At 41.0% G+C, this 14,697-nt stretch overlaps 1 protein-coding gene across 1 annotated transcript in view; it reads right to left on the reverse strand.

Annotated features, from left to right (window-relative positions):
* zanl (zonadhesin, like) overlaps positions 1-14,297 on the reverse strand; it is a 46,681-nt gene extending 32,384 nt beyond the window's left edge. The window contains exons 1-16 of the mRNA XM_028996143.1: positions 14,083-14,297; positions 4,383-4,408; positions 3,886-4,032; positions 3,347-3,612; positions 2,816-2,900; positions 2,572-2,724; positions 2,326-2,496; positions 2,138-2,235; positions 1,949-2,027; positions 1,748-1,834; positions 1,396-1,589; positions 1,162-1,303; positions 815-1,059; positions 543-691; positions 278-406; positions 45-183 (exon numbers count right to left, since the gene is read on the reverse strand). Of these exons, the coding sequence (XP_028851976.1) occupies positions 45-183; positions 278-406; positions 543-691; positions 815-1,059; positions 1,162-1,303; positions 1,396-1,589; positions 1,748-1,834; positions 1,949-2,027; positions 2,138-2,235; positions 2,326-2,496; positions 2,572-2,724; positions 2,816-2,900; positions 3,347-3,612; positions 3,886-4,032; positions 4,383-4,408; positions 14,083-14,297 (2,325 nt within the window). The remainder of the gene's footprint in view (positions 1-44; positions 184-277; positions 407-542; positions 692-814; positions 1,060-1,161; positions 1,304-1,395; positions 1,590-1,747; positions 1,835-1,948; positions 2,028-2,137; positions 2,236-2,325; positions 2,497-2,571; positions 2,725-2,815; positions 2,901-3,346; positions 3,613-3,885; positions 4,033-4,382; positions 4,409-14,082) is intronic.
* Positions 14,298-14,697: the final 400 nt, after the last annotated feature.

Genomic DNA, 14,697 nt, shown 5'->3' on the forward strand with positions numbered 1-14,697 from the left:
ACATAAACATTCAGTATATTTGAAAATGAACAAACTTAAATTACATTGGGGTTGACTCTGGGGTGACAAACTGCAAAAGGTCCCTTGCTGTCCAGTAGGATTCCACAGTAAGCAGGAGCCTCGTATTTATCCTGCTCCTCATCTGTGCAGCCTGGGAGGATGTCGCCTGGCTGCTTGTTGCAACTGAAGGTAAAAGGAAACTTTTGTTAAACTCTTTTCTAGCTATGATTGTATAGCCATCAGAATAATTAGAAGTATATTTACAGTAATATCTTACTCTGGGTTGGTGTTCCAGCTGTTCCCAAAGTCATTAGGGTTGGTGACCAGTTCACCAGAAGGGACACGGAAGTCGTCATTGCCATTCCCATTGTAATCTCCGCACAGGCCGCATAGCCTGTCCTTATAACTATGGGAAACACACAAGGAATCTTAGTTTTCAGAAAGACACAGCCTCATGGGAAACCCATTCCCACAGGGGGTTGTTGGTGATGGGGTTGAAGGATCAACAAGTAAAGTGAACATACAACAGTCATACGACTCACTCTGTGGTGACTTTAATATCCATGTAGTGGTTTCCATCATAGCGGACAGTCACGCCAAAATCCATAGCCACTGTGTAGTGAGTCCCAGACATGAAGACAGACACACCAGGAGCTGGACTCAAGGGCACGTTCACATTGATACCATTGACCTGGAATAGGAGAAAAACAATCTAAAATATCTGAACAGATTACACATATTTTACAATCCTGGACACAAAAACTCAGAATGTTTTACAGTTTTTTCTTTTGGTGAATTGTATAAACTGACTTACCTGTACAATACCCTGTTTCAGGATGGACACCTTCACTCCCTGAACATGAACATGAACAGCTGCCACGTAGCTGATTCTGGGATTGTTGTGACGGTTCTCATTGTCCACATAGACCTCATAGTAGGACACACCAGTAGAATTGCAGGGCTTTGACATCAGGTAGGTGCAGTTACCCATAAAGTCATAGTAACGCTTGTCAAATGTGCTGTAGTGAGGGTCGCCCGAGGCAACACAGTCAGATGTGTCTGTTCGGAAAATGACATGATGGACAATTATGATGAGTTATGACATGAAACTCACATAATTACTTTATGTCATGTGTTTGACTTGCTCATCTGTCTAGTTACCTTTAGGGTAACAGCCTAAAATCCCATTGACCTCTCGACACTCTTCAGTGGTACCGCAGGAGTTGTCCACACAATTCAGCGTGTAGTTTCCTGCACAGCGACACAATTTGGAGCAGCCGTCCCCAAACACAATCTGTCCAGGCTGTAAAGATAATTAACATCAATTATAAAAAAAATTATCATCTATACATCTACTCAGGACAGAAACAGAAATTGACACTATCGGTCACTAACTTCATAGTAGTTGTTGTCGTCATCCAGGCATCCACACTGGTCGATGGGCACACAGCGCTGACCTCGGAAAACAAAACCTGGTTTGCAGAAGCAGCCAGTAATGCAGGGACCAGTGCAGTTAGTAGAGGGCTTCTCACAGCTGGGAACACAAGACGGGCCGCACTCAATGTACTCAGCATTGGGAGGGCATTTGTCTGTGTAGAGAAAGAGAAAAACAAGGACATGTGTTTACTGGAAACAAGGCGTACTTCAACTATAAAGAAAATTTAAAACAAATACATTTGTGTCTGTTAATATTAATTAACATATTATCTATCTTTATGTACAATATGTAATATGTGGTCCACCTCACCTGGTGTAGTTGGTCCAGGTGTAGGTGGTTTGGGTGTAGTTGGACTGGGAGTTGTAGGTTTTGGAGTTGTTGGTTTAGGTGTAGTTGCTGAGTAATAGTAAACAGATCTTTAGTGCAGTATAATATTGTTTTGTAATTTAGTAAATAAATGAAAGAATGTTTTCAGTTATTGCTGAAATTTGTATATTTATGCAGTCTTACCAGAACAAGTTTTAATGCACACACTGTCAATGGCAATGTCAGTCTTGTCAGTTTCTCCAAAGACGCCAACAATCACAAACTATCACAAAAAAAATGTAATTATGAATAAAATTTTGTTCATTTGTAAATCTAAAGACTTAAAAAGTTGAGGATATTACATGCTCTTTAGATCCCCAAAAACATGCTCACCTGGACAGTTGGTGAACCAATGTAACGGACCTCAGCAGGTTTCCAGCCCTGACCCTGATTACCAGTCACAGAGAAAAGGAGAGGTCCCAGTATGCCAGCTAAATGCATGGATTAAGAGAGAGATGTATTTTTTATGCAACAAACAACAGCATTGAAGTTCTTCCTATAGAGAATTCTAATGATCTTACCAGCAGTGGAAACATGAACTCTGATCTGCATGTTGGTAGCAGTGCCATACATGTAGTAGTGAAAGTCCAGCTGCAGGCAATGTGTTGGTAAAGGGGATATGGTAGGGCTCCACAGCTGACCGGATTCACCCGGCACCCCGTACACAGACTCTAACAGCAGATAGCTGCCCACTGCTCAAGAAAATTCCATAAATGTAAACTGAGCAAAAGAAAATTAGTGGCTCAAATATTGCATGACACACTTACGGCCTGGTTTGGAGAAATCATCTTCAGGACCTGTTCCTGGAGTTTCTGTGGGGCCTGCCCATTGCTCCCAACCAAAAATATTATCATCGGAGACCTCATTTGTCCAGCCACAGAGGTCATTGACAGTATCAAAATCACAGCCTGTCAGGCATCCTGAAGTAAAGAGGTATCACCAGATTGTAGCAATTGTGATGGTCATTGCTGTCATGTTTATTCTTCAAAGTGTTCTGAGAAAGAGACAGACCTGGACAAGCTCCGTCGCTGATGACAATGTTATCAAGGGCTGTGTCACACGAAGAACTGAAACCACGCATCGCCTCAAACACAACCTGCAAAAAAGCAATAGTGCTACAAAACAACTCATTGTGAGCCCAAAAGCTACAAACTCCACTGTCACCAAATGCTAATTGTTTACAAATTAATCCAGACACAGAAATGACTTAAATTTATAATGTTTTAAAGCCCATAAGATGTATAAAGAAATGTAGAAACATGAAGTCATATTTAGATTTGTCATAATCAGAAGTGTTAATGGTTCACAGAGTCCTTATAAATGTGAACAGTTGTACTTGACACAGCACAGAATACACCCACAGCACATGGACGTCACTTGTGTCTGTGTGAGGTTTTGCGACCAATCACTTTTTTTATAGCTACTGGTACAGTAAGATAAAGAAAAGATTAGCTGCATAATAAAGTGATCTGCAGCTTTAAACTCCACCACAATAAGACACATGGCAAATCTGGCCACATCTTGAGCTTTGTGCTGACTCACATGCACTGATGTTCCAATAGGCTTGGCCACAGATACAGAACCTGCCAGCCAAGATGGACTTTGGAGTCCAGTCTTCTCCCAGACCTGCTCCTCAGTTGCTGCTGTCTTTAGAAGAACCCTCAGATGGTTTCTGCTGTCGGTGCCGTACATATAGTAACGGAACTGAACACATATCTGGGCTGTGTTGGTGGCTATGGGTGGACTAAGTAACCTCGCCCTCTGACCATTGGCAACATTGTCGCATTCATGATAGATGTAGAAGCCCTCTGTGTGACAAAAAAACACACACTTAGATGAAGATGTGCTAGCTAAATTACTCTCTCTCTCTCTCTCTCTCTCTCTCTCTCTCCTTCTCCTCCTCTCTCTTCTCTCTCCTCTCTCCTCTCTCGTTCCTCCTCTCTCTCTCTCTCCTCTCTCTCCTCTCTCTCTCTCTCTCTCTCTATCTATAATATATTATATATATATATAATATATATAGATATATATATATATATATATATATATATATATATACACAGGTTGCTTTGTTACAAACTCACTTCCATCAGGGAAATCGCCACTTGGGCCGGTACCCGGTGTTGGGGTTTCTCCATGATGCCGAGTCCAGTCACTTTGATCTGTGTAGTCCTGCTGAAACCTGCAGAAAGGTTCTGCATCATTGTTGAAGTCACAGGATGCCAAGACTGCTGCAGACAATAGACAAGGAAATGAAAGCAATTACAATTAAAACACAATGGCTTTGACATTAAAATTAATGCTGCAATACTGTGTCTAACAATACATTTGGCTAGAAGTATGCACAGACGTGATTTTTACTGATATGTATTATATGGGATACTCCACCTTGTTTTATTGTTTGTAATTGCTTGTACTGCCTTGAATCCTTTCCATCATCTACATATGTGCATGTGTGCATGTATGTATTTCCTTGTGTGCAAGCAGTTGTAAAATGATAAGCATGTGATGAAAATTACCAAGACTAAAGTCCATCTATACAGTATGATTTATCAAAAAAGACCAAAAAAAATTAACTTACCTGTATCTTTTTCTGCCAGGTGATAACTGTGACAAAAAAAATGAGAAATGATATGTGATTGATGCTAATACAAAAAGGAATTATACAGTTACATTATACAGAGCAAAAATCCCTATTAGCGTGCAGAAAAAGGTTAGTAATAGTTCAGTAGTTCACAATCCATATCATGTCTCTTAAACCTCGTTTGTATTGAAGAATACACTATGTAAACTATGAGCCATTCGGGACAGAGGTTGGGGCAGTGGTTGGCCTAGCGGGAAACAAAACAGACCCGTAATCGTAAGGTTGCCAGTTCAAATCCCACACTGCCAAGGTGCCACTCAGTACATTTACATTTACATTACATTTACAGCATTTATCAGACGCCCTTCTCCAGAGCAACTTACAATCAGCAGTTACAGGAACAGTCCCCCCCCGGAGCAACTTAGAGTTAAGTGTCTTGTAAGTGGGATTTGAACCTGGGTCTTCTGGTTCATAGGCGAGTGGGTTACCCACTAGACTACTACCACCCGTGGTAGAGTACCACCTGTCAGTAAAGTACTATCCCCAACCACTGCTCCACGGGCGCCTGTCATAGCTGCCCACTGCTCACCAAGGTGATGGGTTAAATGCAGAGGACACATTTCGTTGTGTGCTCTGTTTCAAAATGACAATCACTTTCCTTTCACTAACATTTAAATGTTAAATGTCAAGTAATTACCTTTTTAACTTTAAGTAATAAGGCAGGTTTTGGATTGTGCATCCATTTTGGTGAATCATTTAAATTTCATCACTCTGCATTTTAAAATGTATTTAATGCAACCAATTAAAATGAATTCAGTTTTTCAAATGTACTTACATTTAATTTACAATAAACTGTAATACATTTAAATATATGTTAAAGCACATGCTGATTCCAGATACACAATGGATGAAAAAAAAATAAGAATACTTAATATTACTTTTAATATAGATGGAAAGGCACCAAGCCTCATACTTACAGATCACCATTAATGTCCCTTAAACATAATCCTATCCATATTAAAAAAACTATCAGCTTGAAGTGGCCCATCACGGACTGATGGAACAAGCTGAATAGAGGCTGAACAGTGGAAAGGGAATGTTTTTATAGAGCTGGCCCACATCAAGAGGTGGAGGCCGAAAGGAGGCGGGTATCAGCAAATTTATCACTTTTCGCCCCACTACATTATTTTTCATAGGTCATTGCAAAACCCCAGTGAATAAGTAACAAGATAGACTAAAGGAGTGTCTCTCTGTTCCTGGTTAATGCCATTCACTGAGGGTGTACTTCTGCTGGTGAAGCTGTGTTTAATGCCGTTATTACAATCCCTATCCCTCACCCTCACAAATTATCTCTGACATTTGTCATTTGTGTGAGATAGTACAAAATGTCAAGTGGGTGTTAGTTCAATATAACAAGAATCAGGGAAGCCTATGAGGACTATAGCCAGTACCATGCCGGGTATGCAAATTAAAAGGCATCCTCCTAAAATGTTTATGATTTAACCCCAGTTTTAAGACTTCTTTATGTAAATTCAAACTGTACAGGCTTTATATAATTTGTGCTCACTGGCCACCAAAAGACAGCCCCAATCAGCTATTTGACTTGTTATCATGCAATGGCTGGTAGTATCTGTAATAGTAAATGCATGTCCTCCCTGACATTCCCTGTAACTTTTCCAAATTGGCTGTAAACCCAGTGGAATCTCTGTTTGTTCCACCCCATCAGATGATAACATGTGCATACAGATCTCATAAAACATGGACCATCTATCAACTTTTGTCAAAGAAGTAAAACAGGAAAATCTGATTCATCCTTGGAAGATATTTGGTTGTAGTAGCCTAGTGGGTAACACACTCGCCCATGAACCAGAAGACCCAGGTTCATATCCCACTTACTACCACTGTGTCCCTGAGAAAGACACTTAACCCTAAGTTGCTCCAGGGGGGACTGTCCATCTCTTGCTTTTAATTATATACTAGTGCAAATAAAATAATTTGTTTTAGTCAATGAATTCAAAAGGGTAACCTTGATTTATGCCAAATGTAAAGTGAAAGTTATGTTGGATGTTTATGATGGATTAGAATATTGTATATGATCAATTAGTCCAAAAGATTCACAATACAGAACTATCTTTTTTTAAATAAAATTCTAAAAACTGATTTTATTGTTATGCAGTTTTTTAAGAACATTTTTACACACACACACACACACACACACACACGCACATATATATATATATATGTTTATAAAAGATATGTTTAATTTCCATTTAACTCTTGATGTGAGAATGGTATTATATTACTTAGGTATTTTTAGTCACACCAAATCTGTGCTTAATCAATGGTCGTCTTAACCAAACAACCCACAACCATCTGTGGAATGAAAAGAAGTTTTGTGAATATAGAGTATAAGCACAAAAGATTTCTTGAAAGTATTTTCAATTTCCTGTTTCCTTGTGTTGGATGTTTTCCCATAGTTTTGTGAAAGGTAAGATGGAAAATTGTCAAATATAATATGCATTTGATCAAATTAAATCTAAAAACAGAATCACATTGCAAGTCCTCTGCACAACACACTAATCATTACTTAATCTCTCACAGTAGATTGTGAAAGCTGGAATAATGGGGTTTTTGACTCATTATCAAATCTAATTTAACTTTTGTGTTAATGTGGAGAAAAGCAGATAGAACTATTTTGCGCAGGTATCTGGTCTTTGCGACTGGAGCTGGACACCATTCTGTCAAGGGATTCAGTAGATTGGCAAATAAAGTTGGCAAGGAAGCCTAGATGATAGCGATAAAACAAAAGTCTTGTATTCAGACTCAGCATTTATACTGACTACCTAATGGATTTGTAAGTAACAGCCATTTATTTGGTTTGCCTAAATTAATTCATGCTCTATTTGTTCAGTTTGACAAGTAACTCCAGTGAATGCTTCTGCCAGTGCACCCCAAGCATCTGTCACATAATGTATAATAACATTTAAGGGAAAAAGAGGGGCACCAGTTCTGGTGACCACAGTGACAAACTGTGGTCTCCCTGTGAAGTAGTCCAGAAGGAGATCTGGTGTGAGTACATCTCTGTCAGCTTATCCAATGAAGAGTCCAATGAAGAGACCACCAGAGGGACCTCTCAATGAACTGCTGATGAGACGACTCAGCAGGAAACGTACCAGATGGTCACCACGAACACCACCATAGTAACTAAAATCAACTAAAGCTTCAGGGATCTTCAAATAGACCAGTAGCATTATAATGGACATTCAATGTACATCATGACACTGGACTAAACAACTACTCTGCACTGTCCAGTACCTTCAACCATGGACAGATTCTCTATACTACACAGGACTTTTCCACCACTACACCAGCTGCAAGCTCACTCTACCCTGGAAGGGGGTCCCTCTGTGGATCATTCCATACCAAGGTTTCTTCCTTTCATTTTTTTCTCTCTCCTGGAGTTTTTTTGTGGGTTTTTTTTTTTGTGTACAGAAGGGTCCAGTGAAGGGGTGTCAACTGTAGGGCCAGTCAAAGCCCATTGAGATATACTGTATGTAATTATGGGCTATATAACATTTACATTTACAGCATTTATCAGACGCCCTTATCCAGAGCGACTAACAGTCAGTAGTTACAGGGACAGTCTCCCTGGAGCAATTTAGGGTTAAGTGTCTTGCTCAGGGACACAATGGTAGTAAGTGGGATTCGAGTGTGTTCGAGTGTGGGATAGGCAAGTGTGTTACCCAGTAGGCTACTACCATCTAAGAAATAAATGTTGTTAATGTTGTTATCTCTCAGTAGGAGAGGCTGGATAGCGTCAAAGGCTATGGCGAAATCATAGAACGTGATCTTCAGAGTGCCACTCCCCTGGTCCAAGTGACAGTGAGTCCTGTGCAGCTGATATAGAGGATGACATTTTTCTATTGGTACATATTTTTAAGGGGATTTCTACAGCACAGGTCTTGGATGTCCTTGGGCACATGTTGAGTTTCCTCAGCTCTTTCAGTCTCCCAGTGGTGATGATGGGCTGTTATTGCTATAGATGTGCTAAATGGAGGAGGGACATCTGTAGTCATAGGTGAGGGTGGTAACTGAGCAGACTGTTTCAGCAGGGCCATCGTGGCAAGTAGGTCACTACAACATTACTATGACATTTTATATGAAAATTTCTCTTTCTGTTTCACTTCACAAAAAGTGTTCCTATTTATTTTTTATAAAAATTCTAAGTACTCACATGAAAAAACATTGCAACAAATTAAAAAAAAAAAATGATACTGTATGTAGAACTTGGGGTGAAACATATTTTAAAATGAATTAAATTCATTACAGTAAATAATACATATTGTGTCTCCATTTATGATTTTGACACATAATCCTTTAATTGCTTCTTCCCCACCCTGAGTTTCTAATTTACAGAGTATTGTAAAAATCTGTTATTCTACACCCACATCCACATGGCTGCTGAATGTGACTTTCGAATCCTAGAACCCTAATGCAGTTGTGTTCTGGTACTAAAATATAACTGTGACTAAAGAATTTTTTTTAAATATAAACAGAAAATTTGGAGGGAAAATTTTGGGGAAAAATACAACGTACCCCAACATTCATATTGTACAGATCATATTAACAAAAGGTGTCTTAACAAAAGGTTTCTTAATATCTTGTTTTATGGTTTTAGCTGAATTTCTGTGTCTGGATTGTCAGAACAGTGGAGCTGCTTCAGAAAAAAAAATGTCTCAGAGATACAATATGATGTCCAAAGGCCTTTTCTGAGGCTTTCCTTTATTGCTGTGAGAGGAAGACGCCCCTGAGACTGTTAAATCCTGACCAATCAAAAGGGGTTTCCCACCCTATCAAATGAAAATCTTGCAGATAAGCCTTCCACACGTCAGATAGTGGATTTCCGGCAACTCCTTCGCATAGGAGGGTGAACAAATACATGCACACTGTATGCCAGGGAGACAACCTATGAACTTGAACACACATAAATACATGGCAACCAGAAAAACAATGATCTTTTGTGATCTTTGTACGATGAGGCAAACTATGGAAGACTGGTGGGAGGGATCTGGGTGTGGTCCCAGATATGGTATTAATGATTGCCATAGCAGTGTTTAGTAACGTTTTATGGTTTATCTGTCATTACACCGTTTAATGTATCTCCATTTGTAATCAATATAAATGTTCTATTATTCCCTATTTTCCTAAATTAACTTCTCTATTTAATACCAATATATTTCTATATTTTTGTACATGAAATGGTGCTGTAATGCTGTACTGACAGCATTTAATATGTACACCTGTATCTGACCAGTTAGACAAAAAAATTGTCGCTCCTATTCTGAATCTCCAAATCCACTTAAATGTCTTGAATAAAAGCAAATACAGATATCACCGAAAAGTGCGTGGTTGGGATGATCATGGCACACCACATCATTTGTTGTCCAGGAAAGAGTGCATCATGTGATTATAATATTTGACATGGTTTACGTGTCAAAAACACACACACAGTGCAGAGGCAGGACAATTCGAAAACAAGGATTTAAATAAAAGGAAACAAAACAGGCATGATGGCCCAAAAGGAAACTCAAAAAAGGAACTTTTTTGAGGCATGTAGCATAAGGCCAGGAACACAAACACAAAGGTCCACATCATTATTAATGTTGCACCTATTGGGTTGTGCCGACATGCTTTTCAAGGAGTGATCAGTAATCATGCTTAATTGGCACCATCTGAGATTACTAAGGACTCCGTGATTAGGAGTCCTTTGGCACCGACTGTGAGGGCACAATGGCCCCGGACCATCACAGAACTGCACTGTAAAAAGTGATCGCAGACTAAACTTGGTGGTAGCCTACAGCATTTAGGTATGCTTATGGAACTCTGTATGTAGCCTTGAATGTAATTAAATTTTGAATAATTATATACCATATCTATTTAGTATTGTTTATTTTGTACTGTTGCAATTGTTGAAATTTTTGAAATTTCCTTTTGTTCATGTACTAAATTAAAGACTGGTGAAGACACATTTACATTTACAGCATTTATAAGACGCCCTTATCCAGAGCGACTTATAATCAGTAATTACAGGGACAGTGCCCCCTGGAGTAACTTAGGGTTAAGTGTCTTGGTCAGGGACACAAGGGTAGTAAGTGGGATTTTAACCTGGGTCTTCTGGTTCAGAGATTACTACACCCACTACACCCACTCACTGCCTACACAGAATGTCATGATGACTGGACATGGAGAGGAAGGAGGATGCATTCACATGATGTCATGAGATAGGGGTTTATTACACGGAGCACACGGCAGGGGAAACATCACCAAACAACAGTTCAACGGCAAACAGAAACAAACAGGGCAGCTTTATATGGGCAGACACAGTTGAGAACAATCAGGAAACATAATAACACAGGACAAACACGAAACTCCGATCTGGAGTAGCCCCTTCTGAGACAGAATAAAATAATCCAGACATTGTGACACAAATGGTGTCACTAGATATCACATTTTCATCCCTCTATGCCACAATGTCAAAACAAATTTTGTTATAATTTTAACACTGCACCACTGAGCAGTTGAAAACAGTTGAAAGTGATACAGACACCTCTTCACACAGCTTGAAAGAGCAGTTTGTTAAAGGTGTGTAGTCTTTGTGATGGTCTTCAGTCTGACTCAATTACACCCTCTACCTGTAAACTTTACAGTTACAATAAGTGGTCTATATTCATTTTTACCTCATTCATCTCACAAATGTTTCTTCTTTGCAGCAGTCAGCTGTCATTGTTTGGAATTAGACAAAACACAATTATGATGGCTTTATGCTGAACTAGCCCCATCCCCCACGCCCCGTAGTGACCAGGTGCTTATGTTGCCAAGGTGTTTTTATTCAGTTCCTACAATGTACACCCTATTGTTACTCTCTTCCTCTCTCCCCGTGTGATTCAATTTTCTCAGTTTTTCCATAACACCTCTCTTCCTGACCCGTCTACCCCCATATATGTATATATTGGGTTGATTGACAGTTTTACTTGACAGTGGTACTTGTGACTAGTGACATGTATTGCAACAGCAATAAAGGGTTCTCATCATCATCATCATCATCACCACTTAGTTATCACTTTGACTTTATGGTAAAAATGCTCTATCATGCTGGAAAAGACATTGTTCTTCACCAAACTGTTCTTGGATGGCTGGGAGAAGTTGATGCCGTTGGATGTTTTGGTACAATTCTTTATTCATGGCTTTGTTTTTGGTAAAATTGTGAGTGAGTCCACTCCCTTTGATGAGAAGCAGCCCCACACATGAATGGTATCAAGACTGTCACAACCATCTGGCATGACGAGGCAGGTGAACTGAGACGGTGACAAACTAGAATAGAAAGAAGGACACATTCGCACAACGTCATGATACAGGGATTTAATCGGTGAAGAACAGGACAGGGGAGACATCCGGTAACTGGTGAACAGAAACAAACAGGACAGACCTGACGGTGAACAGAAACAAACAGGGCAGCTTTATACAATAACACAGAGGTGAAAATGATTAGGAAACATTACACATGACCATCGAGTAACCCCTTCCGGACAGGATCATCACAGTACCCTCCCTCCTAGGCATGACTCCCGGCATTCCTGCCAAAGCAGTCCACAAAGGAGGGAAGGAAATCCATACACAGAGTCTTTTTGAACACGAGTGGAAGATGAGACAAATCGAGATGAGGCGAGATGAACGGTCCGGTACTAATGATGTACGAGCGGTCGTAGTACTGCACAGACGGCTTCAGGCCGGTGTGGTACCGGCACCTCGTCCGCCGTCCGCAAGCACCTGCCTCTCCAGTCAGTTTCCGGCTCGCCCCGCTGAATGGCCCTTCTCACCTTCAACGCCACCAGACATGGGACTGAGGAGCAGGCGTCCTCGACTGTCCACAAAACCAATCGGGCACGTCGGGACCCTGCGGAAGACAACTTTGGCCAGGGACAAGGGGGCTGGTGCCGTCCTCCTGGCGAGTCGAGGCTCCTTAGATGTCAGCGGGGTGGCGTTGACATCCCGGTCCGGAGTAACCCCTTCTGGACCGGATCATGACAAAGATGATTTGGCACGAGACAGGACTGATGGTAGCGCTCACCTTTTCTCCTCTGGACAACCATTTTTCCAGATGCCTCAAACAATCTGAAAGGGGCTTCATCAGAAAAAAAATATTTACCCCAGTCCTCAGCAATCCTATCACTGTACTTTTTGCAGAATAACAGTCTGTCCATGATGTTTTTCTTGGAGAGAAGTTGCTTCTTTGCTACTTTTCTTGACACCAGGACATTCTCCAAAAGTATTTGATTCACTGTGAGATGGTCCTAGCACTTGCTGAACTTTCTTTGGCACCCTAAAGCCTTCTTCACAACACTTGAACCTCTCCCCTTGACGTTTTTGACAATCCAATAAATGGTTCATTTAGGTGTAATCTTAGTAGCAGCAATATCCTTGCCTGTGAAGCACTTTTTATGCAACACAATGATGACTGTATATGTTTCCTTGCAGGTGGTTAACAGAGGAAGAAAAATGATTTCAAGCCTCAGCCTCCTTTTAAAGCATCCAGTCTGCTATTCTAACTAAATCAGAATTGAGCATCAGGGATTCCTTCAGCGTTCCAATTTCCCAGCTTCTGCAAGTTTTAGTCTCTTTGAGTAAAAAAGGTTTGGTGGGGGGGCTACAGCCATGAATTGATTATAGAAGGCTCAATGCAGTTACCAGAAAAAACAGACACCCATTAGTGTTCAATCCTTCCAGCACTGAACTGCTCAGAGGCGCCCGGTACATTACAAAGCTGGACCTGAGAAGTCATTTCTGGGAGGGAGATGAATAGAAAACCACCTTCAGTTCAGGCTCAGTTCAGGTATGAGTACCTCCTGCCCTGGTCAATGTCCTGTTAAGAGACATGTTGGGCCATTTCCTCATTCGGTACATTTATGACGTTTTTTTCTCTTCCATCAGACCATCTCCTTCCTGGGCTGTGTCATCAGCCAAGAGGGAGTGCAAATGGAACCCTCTCGAGTGGACTCCGTGTGAGCTTGGCCATCAGCCAATCAAACCAATTCCTCGTTGGCAAACTTTTACCAATGGTTTTCCAGAAACCTCCCCTCACCATTCTGTTACAGGGAAAGCTGACACGATTACCTTGGCCATCATAAGCACAAGGAGCATTTGCAAAACTAAAACAATGGTGCACCTCTGCCCCAATCCTCAAAATGCCTGACCCCACTCTGCCCTTCATGATGGAGCTGGATGCATCCAGAAAGGACATGGGAGCCATTCTCTCACAACAGTAAGGTACCCCTCTTCAGCTTTATCCCCCTGTGCCTTCTTTTTTCCAGAATTACTGCATCGGGGACTGAGAGCTCCTTGCTGTCACGCTGGAGTGGATACACACAAGAGCCCTTCATCGTGTACACAGACTAACACAACCTAGAATACATACGGTCAGCAAAGCGACAACAGGCAAGCCAAGTGTGCTGTTTATTTTTCAAGTTCCATTTTACCATTACCTACAGGCCCGGTTCAAATAATAGCAAGGCAGATGCAGTGTCCAGGATGCATGATGATGATTATGGGGAATCAACCCCTGTCACCAGATGTATCCCTCTGCCTGCCTTATGCTCTGCATTCCAGTTAGCCAAGCTGCTATTCCAGAATGTCTAGGTACTATGGGATGCCAGTATGGGGGTTTTCTTCAACCAGCTCGGTGTGACTTGGGATACCAGCTGCCTCTTTTCTCATGGGAATCCAGTCCAAACAGAGGTCCCCGCAGTGGATCAATGGTACACATACTCTGGTGCAGTCTGGGAAGGGGTACACGCCCACATCAACCTTGCTATCCACCTGCAGAAACCGCATGCATATCGCTGCAGCCAGGAACATCCTGCCTACCAACCAGGGACTGGGTCTGGTTTTCCACACATGACCTTCATCTTCGTCTGCTGTGCCAGAAACTCAGTCCTTGCTTTATCTATCCTTCCAGACCCATTCTATTATTTCATGGAGATCCACTGGAGTTTTATTCATTTATGAAAACATTTGAGCAAACTGAAAAATTCAAGAGCCAAATGTAATGCAGACAGACTATACGTCTTGGAGCAAGATACTAGCGGAGAACCGAGAGACTTGCTTGTCAACACATGGCTGAAGAAAGTGGCTACAGTGAAGCAATGAAATTGCTTAAAGATTGCTATGGAAATGAAATCTTCAACTGTAATAGAAAACTGTAATAAAAAAGCATTTTTTTCCTTTCTCTATTTCTGTTAACATGCTACAACACTAA

The sequence above is a fragment of the Denticeps clupeoides genome, chromosome 1, assembly GCF_900700375.1.
Source record: "Denticeps clupeoides chromosome 1, fDenClu1.1, whole genome shotgun sequence".
NCBI classification, from domain to species: Eukaryota; Metazoa; Chordata; class Actinopteri; order Clupeiformes; family Denticipitidae; genus Denticeps; species Denticeps clupeoides.